We start from the raw sequence: 18,058 nt of genomic DNA, 5'->3' as shown, positions 1-18,058 counted from the left end.
TTAGTTTAAATGTAAAAAATGGTAAAATAATCAGGAGAAATACAAAATGTTTTAGTGTTAAATAATATAGGTGAAGAGTGCATTCAAAATGAAATGGTGGTAAGAAGGATATAAACATAATTGTTATAGTCGGTTGAATGTGGAGGAGGATGATTAATGTGTTTTATGTGGTTGTTATGCTGTTATGTAATTTTTATTTAAATGTGAGGTCATGTGTAAACTTGTAAAAACTTAGAATAAAACTATTGAAAAAATCAATAAATTAAAGACTGAGATAAAACGTAAATATATTTCAATCTGAAATTAGTCCTAATTTTTAAGACTCGACAACTCAGTGGTGATTTTTTCCCGAGTCACGTCTGGACCCGACGGTGCGCTGAGAGCTCGCCACCTTGTTCTGGTCGGTCCAGTAGAGGTAGAATCCATGCGGGTCAACGTGGAGCGTCACCGGACTCACGGTGGACAGATCCTGAAGAGAAACACACACATAAATATATATATACATATACATATATATACATATATATAATATGTCAATCAAAACAAACACTGTGTGTCAGTAGAAGAGGACCGCCAAAATAAAATACAAATAAATAAGTGTCAGTATATCCAAACGACAGCCGAGGCGTTGTGAGTCGTATTTGTGCGGCATCGACTTTTTGGGAGGAAGAAAGATGATAAACATAGAATGAAACTTTAAAAAAAATACATATTTTAAAAATAACCTTCTGTGGAGGTCATTTGAGACTTAAATGCAAACTCAGAAAACAATAATACAAATTAATTAAAAAATATTTAGTAAAATCACTACTTGTGTGAGTATATATATATATGTGCATATATGTGTTGATTTATATATATATATGTATATATACATATATATACAGAGAAATACATTATATACATGTACATATGTTTCTACACATAAATATATATATATAAACATATATATACTGTATATATGTAAATATACATATATATATGTATATACACATTTATATATATATATAAATGTGTATATACATATATTATATATATATACACATTTATATATATTTACATATATATATATACACCTATATAGAAAATCAAATGCCAAGAAAAAAACAGAATAAATCAAGTAACTACAACATTTTAAATATCAAAGCCAGTCAAAGTGCATAGATATTTTATATTATAGATAATATATGTATCTCCAGATCAACATTTGGCTCGACGACACAATAACAAATTAAATATTGAAATAGGTCGCGTGTGTCTCTGATCTCTGAGCTCGCGGTCGAGCATCTGAGAGATTCAAATAAGGGAAGATTAACGTCACGATGAACTGGACAACCCTCAGTGTTGATGGCTGGTGGGAGGAGCCTAAGTCTCTCCAGACCTTCTGATTTTCCACCTGAGATAAAACTAATTTTATAAAAACACGTGGGAATCGTTGGTGAGGACGTCGGTGATCATCAAGTTATACAGATTTATCTGCATGTATTTTTTCCTGCTGCATTCTGATGTCGGAGCGTCTCTCTGAAGATGCCGGTATGCATGTCCCTCGTTGGCATGGCAACCGATTCCATTTCTCATAAAGCCCTATGCACTCTACATGTTGGGAGATATTCAAATATCCCCAAAACACACACACATACACACGCACACACACACACACACACACCAGATCTGTTTCGGTGATGGTAGCCATCCCAGTTACCATGGTAACCGGTCAGCGTGTTTCTCATTGTCAGAGGTCCGTACTTCAGCATACCAACACACAACCACACACAACCACACACACACACTGTCAATGTAATGCATTCCATACCAACAGGTGGTAATTAATAAGCTAACCAGAATAACACACACACACACACACACACACACACACACACACACACACACACACACACACACACACACACACACACACACACACACACACACACACACACACACACACCTGTATGTCTGATCAACAGGTCCTTGCAGCCAAAGCTCCATCAACACACGAATAGTAAACGCATCTGACAACATTTCCTCCTCCTCCTCCTCCTCCTCCTCCTCCTCCTCCTCCTCCTCTCACTCCAATTCGATTAGCCTGAATTCGATTGACGAGGTTCAACGGCGACGCCGCTCCGACATTTTCCGAAACACACGTTTACACAACGAGGAAACAACAAAAAACAAACACACACACACAAACACACACACACACACACACACACACACACACCCCGCAGGTCTCCTCACCTCGTCCCATTTGATGAAGTTGCTCCCGTTCCTCAGCGTCAGAGAGACGGAGGAAGGCTGGAGTTTCAAGGCATGGACCCCCGGCTGAGCGCTCGCCATGGCTTCACACACACACACACACACACACACACACACACACACACACACACACACACACACACACTGGAGGATGCTCAGGCACTTGGATGCATCTCAGTCCCAAACTCCTCAGAAGTCGGTCGGCAGCCTCCTCCTCAGGTGTTGGACTTGTCTTCTCTTCACTCTTTAAAAAATCTCCCTCTCTCTCCCTCTCTCTCTCTTTCTCTCCCTCTCTCTCTCTCCTCACCCTCCCTCTTCTCTTCTTCCTCCCTCCCTCTGTGTGTCTCCCCCTCTCTCCTCTGTTGGTGCTGCATCTCACAGAGAGACAGACTGAAACAGATGCCTTCGTGGGAGACAGGATATGTGTGTGTGTGTGTGTGTGTGTGTGTGTGTGTGTGTGTGTGTGTGTGTGTGTGTGTGCGTGCGCGCACTGCCTCCACAAATTGACTCATCAGGCGGCATGCGCACACCGCCGGCTTCCCACAGATGGGGGAGGGATGAGAGCGACAGGGAGGGGAACGAAAGAAAGAAGAGAGAGTGGGAGAGATGGAGAGAAACAAGGAGAGAGGCGGAGGGGAAAAACAAAAAGAGGAGGAGAGAGGATGAAGAGCTGGAGAGAGAGAGTGGGCGTTTTAGAGCATGTGTGTGTGTGTGTGTGATTCGAATCATCACGGTCAAATGAGGCCACTTTTCAATGTACACGACATCCCCACCAGTATTCCCACACACACACACGCCTTACGCACACACACACACACACACACAAACATGCACATGCAAACACACACACACACACACATATACGGACACACACACAGCCTGCAGTCTCCACACACACACACGCACACAAACACTCATATACGCACACACACATGCACACACGCACACACATGTACACACACATGCACACACACAGCCTGCAGTCTACACACACATGCACGCACACACACATGCCCGCACAAACACACGCCTTACGCACACACACACACACGCAAGCACACACGCATGCACACACAAACATGCACATGCAAACACACACACACACATATACGGACACACACACAGCCTGCAGTCTACACACACATACACGCACACACACATGCCCGCACAAACACATGCACACGCACACACAAACACACAGCCTGCAGTCTCCACACGCACACATGCACACACGCACACACATGCACACACACACATGCACACACACATGCACACACATGTACACACATGCACACACACAGCCTGCAGTCTCTACACACACATGTACACACACACACACACACACACACACACATGTACACACACACACAGCCTGCAGTCTCTACACACACATGCACACACACACACACACGCACACACATGTACACACACAGCCTGCAGTCTCTACACACACACACACACACACACACAAAGCGTTGGCGTCGGCTGGAGTCTTCCTCGCCCAACTGGAGGAAGAGGATGATGTCATCATCGATTTCTTCACCCTCAAACACTTCACACACACTTCTTTACTTTAGAAACACGTCATAAACTTTAATTTATCATCTTTTACATTTTCATTTCCTTTATTATTTAATAATTTAATATACTATTTAGTTTTTTATTTCCGTGCTTTAATAAATAAAGCAACAGCAGCGTTGAATATATTCATGTTTACGTAAATATAAAGATATATTGACGAAGAGCCGGGATTGATTTGTTTACCGCGACGGTTTAAAACTGAACTTGTTGTTGTTTACTCCTAAAAGTCGTGTTTTTACAGAGCGTTTATTCCGTGTCCTCGGAACTAAACCGCTTGGTTGCTGTGATTATCCTTCAGTGTTTGTGCTTATGAATAAATCCAGATTCATGTTTACTAACACGAGTAATTACAGCGGAGCAGAGTGGGCGAGACTGAGGGAGGAACAACAACAACAACAACAAACAATAACAACACTGTGGCTCTGCCTCTAAAAGAGACACTGGAATAAAGAAAAAATCATATCTGATGATGATGATGATGAAGAATTATCATGTGATGTAAAAACAAGTTTAAACTCAGGTAGAAAAAAGACGGAATCATGAATAAAGTAAACAAACAAATATTTCTGTTTTGGACTTTTGGCTTTTTGAGTGACGTGAAGGTCGAGTTACTTTTAGTCGTCGTGAGTTTAGAATGTTTACAACTTTTTATTTCTCTGTGACGAAACTCACAAGAAAACTCAGTTTGTTACTTTTACTTTATTTATAAATAAATTGTATGTAAAGATTAAACCACACGCTGATCTACAAACACACAACTCACTAAACATGACGCACACACACAGACAGAGCCTCACACACACACACACAGAGCATCACACACACACACACAGCCTCACACACACAGCTTCACACACACACACACACAGCCTCACACACACACACACAGCTTCACACACACACACACACAGCCTCACACACACAGCCTCACACACACACACACAGAGCATCACACACACAGCCTCACACACACACACAGCCTAACACACACAGCCTCACACACACAGCCTCACACACACACAGCCTCACACACAGCCTCACACACACAGCCTCACACACACACACACACAGCCTCACACACACACAGCCTCACACACACACACAGCCTCACACACACACAGCCTCACACACACACACACAGCCTCACACACACACACAGCCTCACACACACACACAGCCTCACACACACACAGCCTCACACACACAGCCTCACACACACAGCCTCACACACACAGCCTCACACAGCCTCACACACACACAGCCTCACACACACAGCCTCACACACACACAGCCTCACACACACAGCCTCTCACACACACACACACACACTCTGAAGACTCTCTCCTCCTCCCACGCCTCTCACACTTTTAACGCACAAAAGAGACGCGCGCCGGAGGCTGCCGTTGCCATGGCGCCGCTCGTGCCCAGCGCCGCTACCCGCTGCCAAAAAAATATGAAATAAACAAATCGGGCATGTGGGCCCGAGCGTCACGTGACCTCGCCGCCACGTAAAGATGTCGCCTGTTGTTCCTCTGAGTGTCATGGCCGCCACTCAGAGACGCTGGAGGGGCGGAGCCTCCTGTGCCTCATGTCGCTCCGCCCCTCCAGCGTCTCTGAGTGACATGAGGCACAAGAAGGGGGCGGAGCCTCCTGTCTGGATGGATTCTCGTCCTTTTGGGTCTCACGCCCACTCAGAGGAGACGGGTTGTATTAATTCATAGTTTAAAAATGGAGGGAAACAATTATTCTAGCTTTTTATGCTTAACAAGATAAAATGTTTAATTCAATTCAATTCAATTTATTTGTATAGCCCAATTTCACAAATTACTAATTTGTCTCGGAGTGCTTTACAATCTGTACACATAGACATCCCTGCCCAAAACCTCACATCGGACCAGGAAAAACTCCCAAATAACCCTTCAGGGGGAAAAAAAGGGAAGAAACCTGCAGGAGAGCAACAGAGGAGGATCCCTCTCCAGGATGGACAGATGCAAGAGATGTCATGTGTACAGAAGGACAGATTTAGAGTTTAAATACATTCAATGAATGTGACAGAGTGGATGAATAGTTCATAGTAGGCATATTCCACGATGGAGACCTCCACGATCCATCAGGCAGATGGAGGTAGAGGAGGAGTGGGCGGAGTCTCAACAGTGGGCGGAGTCTCAACAGGACAGTGGCGTAGTCAGGAGCAGGAATTCCACGACCCAGACCTCGATGATCCATCAGGCAGATAGGATCTATGCCGTCTCATAGGGTCCGATGACCCCATGAGACGTGAAGTCAAAAGGACTCCGGGGAGAAAGCAGAGTTAGTAACGTGTGATGGAGAGATGAACATTCATCCATAAGGAGAGAAAAAAGAGGAGATAGGTGCTCAGTGCATCCTAAATCAAGAATCACTTTTAAAATTCTTCTCTTAACCTACAAAGTCTTGATTGGTGATGCTCCATCATATCTTAAGGAGCTTGTAGTACCATATTGCCCCACTAGAGAGCTGCGCTCACTAAATGCGGGACTACTTGTAGTTCCTAGAGTCTTAAAAAGTAGAATGGGAGCCAGAGCCTTCAGTTATCAAGCTCCTCTTCTATGGAACCAGCTTCACCTTCAGTCCGGGAGGCAGACACAGTCACCTCGTTTAAGAGTCGACTGAAGACCTTCCTCTTTGACAGAGCTTATAGTTAGGGCTGAATCAGGTTCACCTGGTCCAGCCCCTTGATATGCTGCTATAGGCTTATAGCTGCCGGGGGACGTTTAGGATGCACTGAGTACCTATCTCCTCTTTTCTCTCCTTAGGGATGAATTTTCATCTCTCAATCACACGTTACTAACTCTGCTTTCTCCCCGGAGTCCTTTTGACTTCAGGTCTCATGGGGTCATCGGACCCTATGAGACGGCATAGATCCTATCTGCCTGACGGATCGTCTGGGTCGTGGAATTCCTGCTCATGACTACGCCACTGTCCTGTTGAGACTCCGCCCACTGTTGAGACTCCGCCCACTCCTCCTCCCCACCGCCATCTGCCTGATGGATCGTGGAGGTCTCCATCGTGGAATATGCCTACTATGAACTATTCATACACTCTGTCATATTCATTGAATGTATTTTAACTAAATCTGTCCTTCTGTACACATGACATCTATTGTTCTGTCCATCCTGGAGAGGGATCCTCCTCTGTTGCTCTCCTCCAGGTTTCTTCCCTTTTTTCCCCCTGAAGGGTTATTTGGGAGTTTTTCCTGGTCCGATGTGAGGTTTTGGGGCAGGGATGTCTATGTGTACAGATTGTAAAGCACTCCGAGACAAATTAGTAATTTGTGAAATTGGGCTATACAAATAAACTGAATTGAATTGAATTAAACGTCCCCCGGCAGCTATAAGCCTATAGCAGCATATCAAGGGGCTGGACCAGGTGAACCTGATTCAGCCCTAACTATAAGCTCTGTCAAAGAGGAAGGTCTTAAGTCTACTCTTAAACGAGGTGATTGTGTCTGCCTCCCGGACTGAAGGTGAAGCTGGTTCCATAAAAGAGGAGCTTGATAACTAAAGGCTCTGGCTCCCATTCTACTTTTTAAGACTCTAGGAACTTCAAGTAGTTCCCACATTTAGTGAGCGCAGCTCTCTAGTGGGGCAATATGGTACTACAAGCTCCTTAAGATATGATGGTGCATCACCAATCAAGGCTTTGTTTATTAGCAAAAATTAATAAAAGGTCCTTCAGTGTTAGAGACTGATGCTAATGCTAACAGCTACACTACAGGCAGGTTGTTTTGGAAATACTAGTTTTATTTTATTCTTCCATCTTTCATGTTCTACCAAATTATTTTATAATAATACAAATTAAAATATCAGATTATAATTTTTCTTCTTTTTTTATATATATCAAATACAGAAGAATTATGAGCCCAATGCCATTTAATATAAATAAAAAGTAAATAAAAAAATGTGAAAAATTTAAAGTGCACAAATACACTGATTTCTGAACAGCTGGAGTTGAGTTAAAAAATTTAATTTGGAAATATTCCTTTTAATTTCTTCTCAATTTGGTGAACCGGCAAATATATAGAGTTTATATGGATATACGGCGATATCATTTTGGATGTTATATTGTAATACAGCCGTAGGGTGGTCCTCCCCCTGTAGGGTGGTCCTCCCCCTGAAGGGCGGTCCTCCCCCTGAAGGGTGGTCTTCCCCCTGAAGGGTGGTCCTCCCCCTGTAGGGCGGTCCTCCCCCTGAAGGGTGGTCCTCCCCCTGGCTCGAGACGGTCACCTCTACGATGGTCGAGATATCGATGTTTTTTGAGGCGACGTGTGATGATTGGCTGATCAACGACATCGTGACGACCGACGACACGACGTCTTCTTTCTGTCTTCAAGAATTTGTTTTCCCGAATTGCCGAACACTGCAGAACCAGCTGACACACACACACACTCCTCCTGCCCACACACTGGCACTCACACAGATGAAGGCGCACATAAACACACACACACACACACATCTTCCCCAGCAGATCTCTGTGCTGGGAGCTTACATAAGGGAGAGTGGGAGGCTGAGAGCTATTTCAGGACTAGAGAAGACGCAATTGTGTGTGTGTGTGTGTGTGTGTTGTAAGGTCGAGGAGGTTTGAATCTTCCAAAATGAATAGTACGATGTTTTCACTTGATTTAATTGATACATTTAAGTGGTTTTGATGAAACTCGTAATAAAAGCACCGGCAGGTTGGAAACTCTGGCCAGATCCCCCTATCCATCCATCTATCTATCCATCTATCCATTTATCTATCCATTCATCCATATCTACATCTTCCTATGTATCTAGATTCCCACCTCTATCTTCCTACCGAACTCTATCCATATTTCTATCTTCCTACCTAACTCTATCCATCTTTCTATATTCCTACCTACCTACCTCTATCTTCCAACCTACCTCTATCCATCTCTCTATCTTCCTACCTACCTCCATCCATCTCTCTATCTTCCTACCTACCTCTATCCCTCTCTATCTTCCTACCTACCTCCATCCATCTCTCTATCTTCCTACCTACCTCTATCCATCTCTCTATCTTCCTACCTACCTCCATCCATCTTTCGATCTTCCTACCTACCTCTATCCATATTTCTATCTTCCTACCTACCTCCATCCATCTCTCTATCTTCCTACCTACCTCTATCCATATTTCTATCTTCCTACCTACCTCCATCCATCTTTCGATCTTCCTACCTACCTCTATCCATCTTTCTATCTTCCAACCTAACTCCATCCATCTCTCTATCTTCCTACCTAACTCCATCCATCTCTCTATCTTCCTACCTACCTCTATCCATCTCTCTATCTTCCTACCTAACTCCATCCATCTCTCTATCTTCCTACCTACCTCTATCCATCTCTCTATCTTCCTACCTACCTCTATCCATATTTCTATCTTCCTACCTACCTCTATCCATCTCTCTATCTTCCTACCTACCTCCATCCATCTTTCGATCTTCCTACCTACCTCTATCCATCTTTCTATCTTCCAACCTACCTCTATCCATCTCTCTATCTTCCTACCTACCTCTATCCATCTCTCTATCTTCCTACCTAACTCCATCCATCTCTCTATCTTCCTACCTACCTCTATCCATCTCTCTATCTTCCTACCTAACTCCATCCATCTCTCTATCTTCCTACCTACCTCTATCCATCTCCCTACCCTGTGATCTCCGTCTTCGTGACACGCCTCCTGCAGCCATCCCCAGCGTGGAGGCGTGATGATATAAATCACGGGCCTGAAACTAATGTTTACTTCCACCATCCATGTCGAGCAAGAAAGAGAAAACTGAGTCTCCTGTGGAGCTTCGTCCAACCAGCGCTCTCAAATGATGGATTTAAGGAACCGTCTCGTAAAAGAAAATGTTAATTAAAAAGCACCAGAAGTCTTTATGCACTCGATGAATGAGCGTGATGACATCTCATCTTTATTAAAGGTCTTTATTGTCCGTTTAGTATAATCTTTTTATTTAATGTCTTTAGAGGTTTGACCGTTGACTGCAAATCCTTTTTTTATTTTATTTATGGTCTTATCGATGAGACAGATTCTACCCAATGAGCATTTTTATTTAACCCAAATAAAACTGGACGGTCGCGTGGACTTAATTATTAATTATAGAGAATTATTTTATACATCAGCTAATCACTGAATAAAAAAAGAAAATAGTCTTCAAAGATATTAGATATTTATAGTGATATTAAAAGACGTAAAAATATATTTATTTCACTTTTAGGTTTTTCTTTTGTGAGAAAAAATACTTTTGATTATTCTGACAATGACACACTGGCAAAATGTAGATTAATTGGCGACTATATTAATATTATAATTGATTCCGCTCCACTAAATAAGGATTTGCAGGTCCAGGTCAACGCTGACCTCACATTTCTATTAATGGATTATTTAGTTAATCTTCTGTTTGCTCATCGGATGGACAGACGGTCAGATTTGTGTCTCCTGAGATTAAACTCGTGTCCATCTCGCCCCCCAAAAAAATATACCAACCTGCCCTTTGGCCGTGGTTTGACACACGGAGACAAACCAGAGCAGGTTTCCTGGTTTTTTTAATCAGAAATCATTGGTTTTTACAAAAAAAACAATCCTCTCTGATGTCTCAACCTCTTGATTGAAAAAACGGAGGAAAAAAATCGAAGCTTTTGCCAGACGACTGACCACGTACGCGCGCGTGTGTGTGTGTGTGTTAGCGTGTTCTAGCCGTGTGCACGTGTCTCTCGTCCACACGGCGGTCCAGCGGCTCCCTCTCTGTCGTGTTCTCCGTGAAACATGGCGGCGCGTGAGCGCTCCGTCACAACCACTTGGTTTCGGCGCTCCCGTCTTGTCCGTTCCACTTTCGATCCGCCGCGGCCAATCGGGCGCCTCCGTCGGCCCGGTGCCTTTTCGCTCCTCCCCCACCGCTGTTGTCCGGAGGCGGTCGTCATGGTGATTTGGTGTTCAGCACCTGGACCGTCTTGCGGCCGTAGTGCCAGTAGCTGTAGCCAGACGCCGCCGTGGTCACCGCGGTGACATACCTGCAGCAACAGACACACACACACACAATGTAACAACCGGGCCGTCTTATTGGTCAATCTAGTTCCCGTTGAACATCAACAGCATACTTATGTATTTACCTGATTTTAATTTAATATATCTCAGCATCATACAATTTCCCCCGGAAAATGTAACAATATACATATAAGTATATATAAAATATTATATGTAAAAAACATTTATATAAATAATATATAAATAAATATATAAATAATATGTAAATACATATATAAATATATATACATAAATTAATTAAAATATAATATATATATATATAAATATCATTGAAACAGAAAACATTTATATCAGTAAATGTAATATTTCTACTATAGTTTTTTCAAAAGAGAACGTAGGTTCCTCTGGACTTGTGGGTACAACTGTACCAACGTTTCATCTGTAGTTTAATCTATACTTTAACCTATAAACCTCACATGAAAAATGAAAATATTTGCGTTAAAGCACTATAAAACATGTTGTAACGACTTATGGATATTCAAGACAATTGGATGAGGCCTGTGTGTGTGTGTGTGTGTGTGTGTGTTACCATAAGCACTGCAGAGCGACGCTGTCTGTGTACTGGAACACGGGAGCAGCCAGAGAGGAGGCGACCAGGAGGAGCTGGATGGCCGTGTTCACCTGGTTATGTAAGGAAGAATATTATTATTATGAAATGATTCAAGTTGAGTGAATTATTTTTGGTCCAAGAACAAAACACTTTGTTCTCTTCAGGTATCAAAATTAAAAGGAAACCTAATGTGTGAGTTTTTGTTGTTGCATAACAGAGTTTAACCGTCCAAGTATTAAGGATTGAAAATAAATAAGTATTTTATTTTAAAGTCCAGTGTGTGTGTGTGCATGTGTGTGTGTGTGTGCGTCACCTTGCTGAAGAGTGTGGGTTTGAGCTGAGCTGTGGTGTAGCAGGGGTTAAAAAACTTGCTCAGGGTCACCTGGAGGAAGGAGAGAGAGAGAGAGAGACAGAAAGAGGTGGAGAGAGAGAGAGACAGAAAGAGGTGGAGAGAGGGTGACAGGCAGAAAGAGGTAGAGCCACAGAGGTGGAGAGAGAGAGAGGGGGAGCGAGAGACAGAAAGAGAGAGAGCGCGTTAAGTGCATTCATATTCTTTTAGTGTTTATTCTTCAGTCCACGTGTGTGTGTGTGTGTGTGTGTGTCTGTCTCACCGGCGCCGGGACGGTCTTGTACCGGACCCAGAAGACGGCCGCTATCAAACCCACGTCTCTGGAGATCACCAGGGCCGTCAGCAAAGCTGAGGACAGAACACAAGATGGATACACACATCCTGGAACACACACAACACACACACACACAACACACACAGGTAGAGACACCTAAACTCAGAGGACCTGGGATGAGGTCAGCGTAGGTCAGGCTGACGTACAGGAAACTGATCAGGATCTTATCGGCCAATGGGTCGAGAGCGCTGCCCAACGCCGACTTTTGATTGGGCCACGTTCTGGCGATGTAGCCGTCCAGCTGAGAGAGAAGAGGTGGAGAGAGAGAGAGAGAGGTGGAGAGAGAGAGGGAGAGAGAAAGAGGTAGAGAGAGAGAGAAAGAGGTGGAGAGAGAGAGAGAAAGAGGTAGAGAGAGAGACGGAGAAAGAGGTGGAGAGAGAGACGGAGAAAGAGGTAGAGAGAGAGACAGAGAAAGAGGTGGAGAGAGAGAGAAAGAGGTAGAAAGAGAGAGAGAAAGAGGTAGAGAGAGAGACAGAAAGAGGTAGAGAGAGAGACGGAGAAAAAGAGGTGGAGAGAGAGAGAAAGAAAAAGGTGGAGAGACAGAAAGAGGTGGAGAGAAAGATGTAGAGAGAGAGACAGAGAAAGAGGTAGAGAGAGAGACAGAAAGAGGTAGAGAGAGACAGAGAAAGAGGTGGAGAGAGAGAGAAAGAGGTAGAGAGAGAGAGAAAGAGGTAGAGAGAGAGACAGAGAAAGAGGTAGAGAGAAAGACAGAGAAAGAGGTGGAGAGAGAGAGATGGAGAAAGAGGTAGAGAGAGAGACAGAGAGAGAGAGAAAGAGGTAGAGAGAGAGACAGAGAAAGAGGTGGAGAGAGAGAGAAAGAGAGAGAGAGAAAGAGGTAGAGTGAGAGACAGAGAAAGAGGTAGAGAGAGAGAGAAAGAGGTAGAGAGAGACAGAGAAAGAGGTAGAGAGAGAGACAGAGAAAGAGGTGGAGAGACAGAGAAAGAGGTAGAGAGAGAGAGAAAGAGGTAGAGAGAGAGACAGAGAAAGAGGTAGAGAGAGAGAGAAAGAGGTAGAGAGAGAGAGAGACAGAAAGAGGTAGAGAGAGACAGAGAAAGAGGTGGAGAGAGAGAGAAAGAAAAAGGTGGAGAGACAGAAAGAGGTAGAGCGAGAGAGACAGAGAAAGAGGTGGAGAGAGAGAGAGACATACAGAATGTGGTGGAGAGAGAGACAGAAAGAGGTGGAGACAGAGAGAGACAGAAAGTGTGGAGAGACAGAAAGAGGTGGAAAGAGAGAGTGAGTTTTTTTGGGGGGTTTCAGTGAGCGCTAAAGATAAAGCGTGCGCATGTGTTTGTGTACATGCGTGTGTACATTTGTGTGTGTGTACGTGTGTGTATGTATGTGTACATGCGTGTGTACATGTGTGTGTGTGTGTGTGTGTGTGTGGTACCACGTCGGTGGCTCCGGCCAGCGTGAACAGGGCCAGGCTGAGGTGGAAGTGCTGCTGGATGATCAGGTGACCCAAGAACGGCGCCAGCAGGATGCGGCTCATGCACAGGAAGTTAGGGACCGTCCACGGGTTCTCATACTGACACACAGGAACATATATCCATTAAGGTGTGTGACATTTCAACGACAAAACTATTAAACAAATAACACTTTCAGTTGAAAAGTACTCGTCTTTGCTCTCCAGTGGACTAACTATCCAATAAGTTCATATCTTTCATATTTACCGTAAATATCAGCTAAAATCAGCCGATGTAACGTCACTTTATTTTCCTTAATTTTATTACAGAATTTAACATGACACCTGCTCCACTTTATGTATTTGACAAGTTCCTGTAATTTTATATATATATATATTTATTTATATATATTATATATATATCATGGTGATCATATTATTTATAATATATGTGTAAAATATGATATATATAATATTTTACACACATATATTATATATATAATAATATATGTGTAAAATATTATGTTATATATATATATATTTTACACACATATATATATATAAAATATTATATATATATATATATAATATTTTACACACAATGACATTGTTGTAAATCTAACAGTCTAATAAACAATAAAAAACATGCTGTTTACAAACTATGCATCACAACAATCCTATGATAAGCTTAAATAATGTTATATTAAAATTAAAGACGTTTTACTTTTACTCACCAGCTCTTTGAACTTGAAGAGCCCGTGTCCCGGTACCGTCTCCCCGTGTCCCGGTACCGGCTCCGGCTCCCCGGCCTCCTTCCGGCCCTCTCTGGTCTTTCCGCTGCAGAGCCCCCGGGCTACCGGGGACACCGGATACAGGAGCCCCGCCACCGACCTCTCGTGACCTCCCCGGTGCAGGAGCACGGTTCCTCGCGCGTGCCACCGCCAGGGCGTCGTCGCGTTGACCCGCGGGAGGCTCGTGCTCGCGCTCCAGCACGTCGCGCGCCCTCGCGGGCCGTCCGTCGCCTCCTCGACTCCGAAGAGTCGGGAGTCGCACGCGCGGGCGTCGGGCGCAGGTGTGTAGCCGCGCCGCCATGACGCAGGCGGCTCGAGGCGGCGCGCGACGCTCGCTGCGCCGCGGCCCAGCGGACCGGAAATCTTCCCGAAACACAGCAACATTGTCTTCACGAGCCGTTAACTACCTTGTGGTCTCGCGCGGTCCGTTACCGGTTTCATGACGGGTCGTTTTTCAGCCTCTGCCGGTCAGAGCCGACGGGACCGGCGCTCCGGACTGCCGGCTGCCATGTTGCCGTAAACTGACACCGCGCCGGAAGTCGTAAAAACTCGCGAGGACTTTTATTTTGAAAAAATAAATGACGGCTCAGTTTTTATACTGGCAAATAGAAAAGTGACCATATCGGTCCCGTAGTAATATTTTTTTTTTTAGACTGATAATAACAGGGTAAATATTTAATATATTTAAATGTTAAATAAATCAATATTTTTTAATTTTTTATAATGGTTTATTTAATAAGGGACAGTGCACATTGATAAAAACTTTGCAGTAAATGTGCCAGAGTTAGCCAAGAGGCTATTTTTCATCTGTAGTCCCAATGTTGCTGATGTTAAGAACAAACCTAAAAACATAAGATTACAAATACAATCTACAGATAAAGCAAATAAAATAAGGGAGAACAATGTTAAAATGGACAGAATAAAAACATAATGTCAGAGATACAACGTAAAAGCTTACAGACTAAATGTGACATATAACTGCAAACAGGTGAACGACAAGAGAAGACACGCAGGTGGAGCAAACGGCCGACCAGCAAGTCAAGACATACAGAGACCGGACAACAGACAGACAACAACTGACAGACAGGAAAAATGAAAGTCCAACCTGGGCAGATGGAGGAGGAGGAGCCGTTACAGTCTAGTGCTGACAGAGCTGGGTAGTAATGTACCATTTCTTTGTTTCTGCTTTAAAAGAGTTGAATGATTGTAGCTCTCTGATAGATCCTGGAATGTAGTTCCAGTCAACTGCTGCTTGTACTGAGAAAGCAGCATGACTAAAAGCACTTTTCCTGAGAGGGATGATACAATCCCCTCTCGCTGCTCCTCTTGTGAGCCGATATCCAGTTCGTGTGGTGACAAATTGTTTGAGAGGAGGAGAGGTCAATCCATGTATGATTTTGTACATCAGACAGACGTGCACATATTTAATCAAGTTATCCCAACTAAGCAAGTTGTATTTTTTTAGTATAGGACAATGATGTGACAGAACTTATCAAGAGTTTTGAGCGTCCGCTTGTATAATGACTGTAATGGTTTGAGCGTAGTGGCACTAGCATGTGACCAGGTTGTTAAACAGTAGGTCATGTGGGAAATAACCATTGAATGCATGAATGTTTTAGCTGCCTCTGTTGACATGTAGTTGCGCGAGAATCGGAAATTGGATAGATTGTATTTTACCCGATTACAAACTTTTTTCACCTCTCATCCTGTGTGACTCCCCCGTCGACGCTGTGGAGTCCTTCCGCTTCCTGGGCTCCATCATCTCCCAGGACCTCAAGTGGGAGCTGAACATCGGCTCCATCTCCAAGAAGGCCCAGCAGAGGATGTTCTTCCTGAGGCAGCTGAGGAAATTCAACCTGCCAGGGAAGATGATGGTACAGTTCTACACGGCCATCGTTGAGTCCATCATCTGCTCCTCCATCACCGTCTGGCACCCTGCAGCCACAGCCAAAGACAAGCGCAGGCTGCAGAGCATCATCCGCTCGGCCGAGAGGGTTATCGGCTGCAATCTGCCTTCTCTCCAGGTCCTGTTCACTTCCAGGTCACTGAAGCGGGCCAGAAAGATTGTGGCCGACCCCTCCCACCCTGGACACTCCCTGTTCGAGTCCCTCCTCGGGAGGAGGCTGCGTCCATCATGACTAAGTCCACCCGCCACACCAAAGCTTTTTCCGACGGCGGTCGGGCTCATGAATGGACACCGGGACTGACTGACTGTCACCCCCAGGACTACCACCTCTTCTTCCACCTTCCTCTCTCCTCCTTCTTCCCGCTCCTTCCTCTTCCTCCTCCTCCCTCTTCCTCCCTCCTCCTCCCTCCTCCTTCTTCTTCCCTCCTCCACACACGTCACTTTAACATGCACTTCAACTAAAACACACCACTTGAAGCACACACCCAAACACTCTCACATTATTTGTTGTCTTTCCGTCGCATTGATTGTTGTTTGTTTGTCATGTCCAAATGTTGCACCTTCCACCAAAAAAAATTCCTCGTTTGTTTGTGAAAACATTCTTTGGCAATAAACCTGTTTCTGATTCTGATTCTGATTCTGATTCTGATTTGAAAGACAAATTAGAATCAAAAAGTACTCCCAGGTACTTGTATTCAGATACAACCTTTAGCCTCTCCCCAGATACAAAAACATCCGGTTCTACACTATCAGAGTTTCTTTTGGTAAAAAACATACACACAGTTTTGGATATATTGAGTTGTAAACAACATTGCGTTAACCAAGTAGTCACATTAGCCATGGATGTAGTGAGTTCTTTCGCTACATCTCCCAAATTGCTGCCATGCAAATAAATGACAGTGTCATCAGCATACATTTGAATATTGGAATGAGGACAAACTGATGGCAGATCATTAATATATAAGGAAAATAATAATGGGCCCAGGACAGATCCTTGTGGGACACCTGTGGACAAGCGGAGGGCAGCGGATTGATGTTTTTGAATTTGGACAGACTGTGACCTATTTAGCAAATATGATTCCATCCATTTAAGTGTACCTGAGGAGAAGTTGTAACTGTGCAATTTAGACAAAAGAATACTATGATTTACAGTGTCAAATGCCTTTTTGAGATCAAGATACACAACTCCAACAACACCCCCTTTGTCCAGTAGAATTTAGATTTTTTCAGTGAAGAAACAGGTGGCCGTCTCAGTGGAATAATTGGCTCTAAAGCCGAATTGCATTGGATGAAGGGCAAAGGGACTGTTTTTCAAATGGCAGATCATTTGCTCAGCTACCAACTTCTCTGCAACCTTTGATATTGTAGGCAGGATACTGATTGGTCTGTAATTAGAGGGAGAAAGGCGATCTCCTTCTTTGAATACTGGAATAACAGCAGTCGACTTCCAAACACTGGGAAACATGTTTTGAGAGATTGAGAGGTTGATGATATTGCTGATGGGATTTATTAGCGTTTTGGTAAGAGTTTTGAGCATAACGGCATCCATACCAAATGTATCTTTAGTTTTGGATGGTTTAAGAGAACTGATTATTCTTGTGACGTCTGAATGAGTGACATTTCTTATGATGAAAGTTGGCTCCAATGTATTTACTGTACAGACAGGTCTAATCTCAGGGGAGAAACATTTAGCAATGGTAGCAACAGAATCAATGAAATAGTGATTGAAAGCGTTTGCTATTTCAACTGGATTATTTGACAGTTTACCATTAATGTTAAGTTCTTGCAGCTTCCTTACTTTGT

General features: G+C 43.7%; 2 protein-coding genes across 2 annotated transcripts in view; both read right to left on the bottom strand.

Moving 5' to 3' along the window:
* The window catches only part of LOC130207272 (1-phosphatidylinositol 4,5-bisphosphate phosphodiesterase beta-1-like), a 24,673-nt gene extending 22,204 nt beyond the window's left edge, over positions 1–2,469 (bottom strand). Inside the window, 2 exon segments of the mRNA XM_056435793.1 lie at positions 392–469; positions 2,239–2,469. Coding sequence (XP_056291768.1) covers positions 392–469; positions 2,239–2,337 — 177 coding nt within the window. The 5' untranslated portion in view covers positions 2,338–2,469.
* Positions 2,470–10,408: 7,939 nt separating this feature from the next.
* crls1 (cardiolipin synthase 1) lies at positions 10,409–14,871 on the bottom strand. Its single transcript, XM_056435465.1, has 7 exons — positions 14,293–14,871; positions 13,544–13,681; positions 12,268–12,397; positions 12,085–12,170; positions 11,787–11,855; positions 11,453–11,544; positions 10,409–10,889 (listed from the first exon to the last, which is right to left on the bottom strand). The coding sequence occupies exons 1-7, from the start codon at positions 14,731–14,733 to the stop codon at positions 10,796–10,798; spliced, it is 1,050 nt and encodes a 349-aa protein (XP_056291440.1). The 5' UTR covers positions 14,734–14,871; the 3' UTR covers positions 10,409–10,795.
* Between the last annotated feature and the right edge of the window lie 3,187 nt (positions 14,872–18,058).

The sequence above is a fragment of the Pseudoliparis swirei genome, chromosome 17, assembly GCF_029220125.1.
Source record: "Pseudoliparis swirei isolate HS2019 ecotype Mariana Trench chromosome 17, NWPU_hadal_v1, whole genome shotgun sequence".
NCBI classification, from domain to species: Eukaryota; Metazoa; Chordata; class Actinopteri; order Perciformes; family Liparidae; genus Pseudoliparis; species Pseudoliparis swirei.
This window is presented reverse-complemented; position numbering and strand designations above follow the sequence as displayed.

Excerpts from the sequence above, each read along its gene's own strand:
- crls1 (XM_056435465.1), bottom strand. The coding sequence starts at position 14,733 with ATGTTGCTGTGTTTCGGGAAGATTTCCGGTCCGCTGGGCCGCGGCGCA. Across the intron at positions 11,856-12,084 it reads ACAAGACCGTCCCGGCGCCG|GTGACCCTGAGCAAGTTTTT; the intron begins GTGAGACAGACA and ends TCCTTCCTCCAG. Across the intron at positions 11,545-11,786 it reads AACCCACACTCTTCAGCAAG|GTGAACACGGCCATCCAGCT; the intron begins GTGACGCACACA and ends TTACATAACCAG.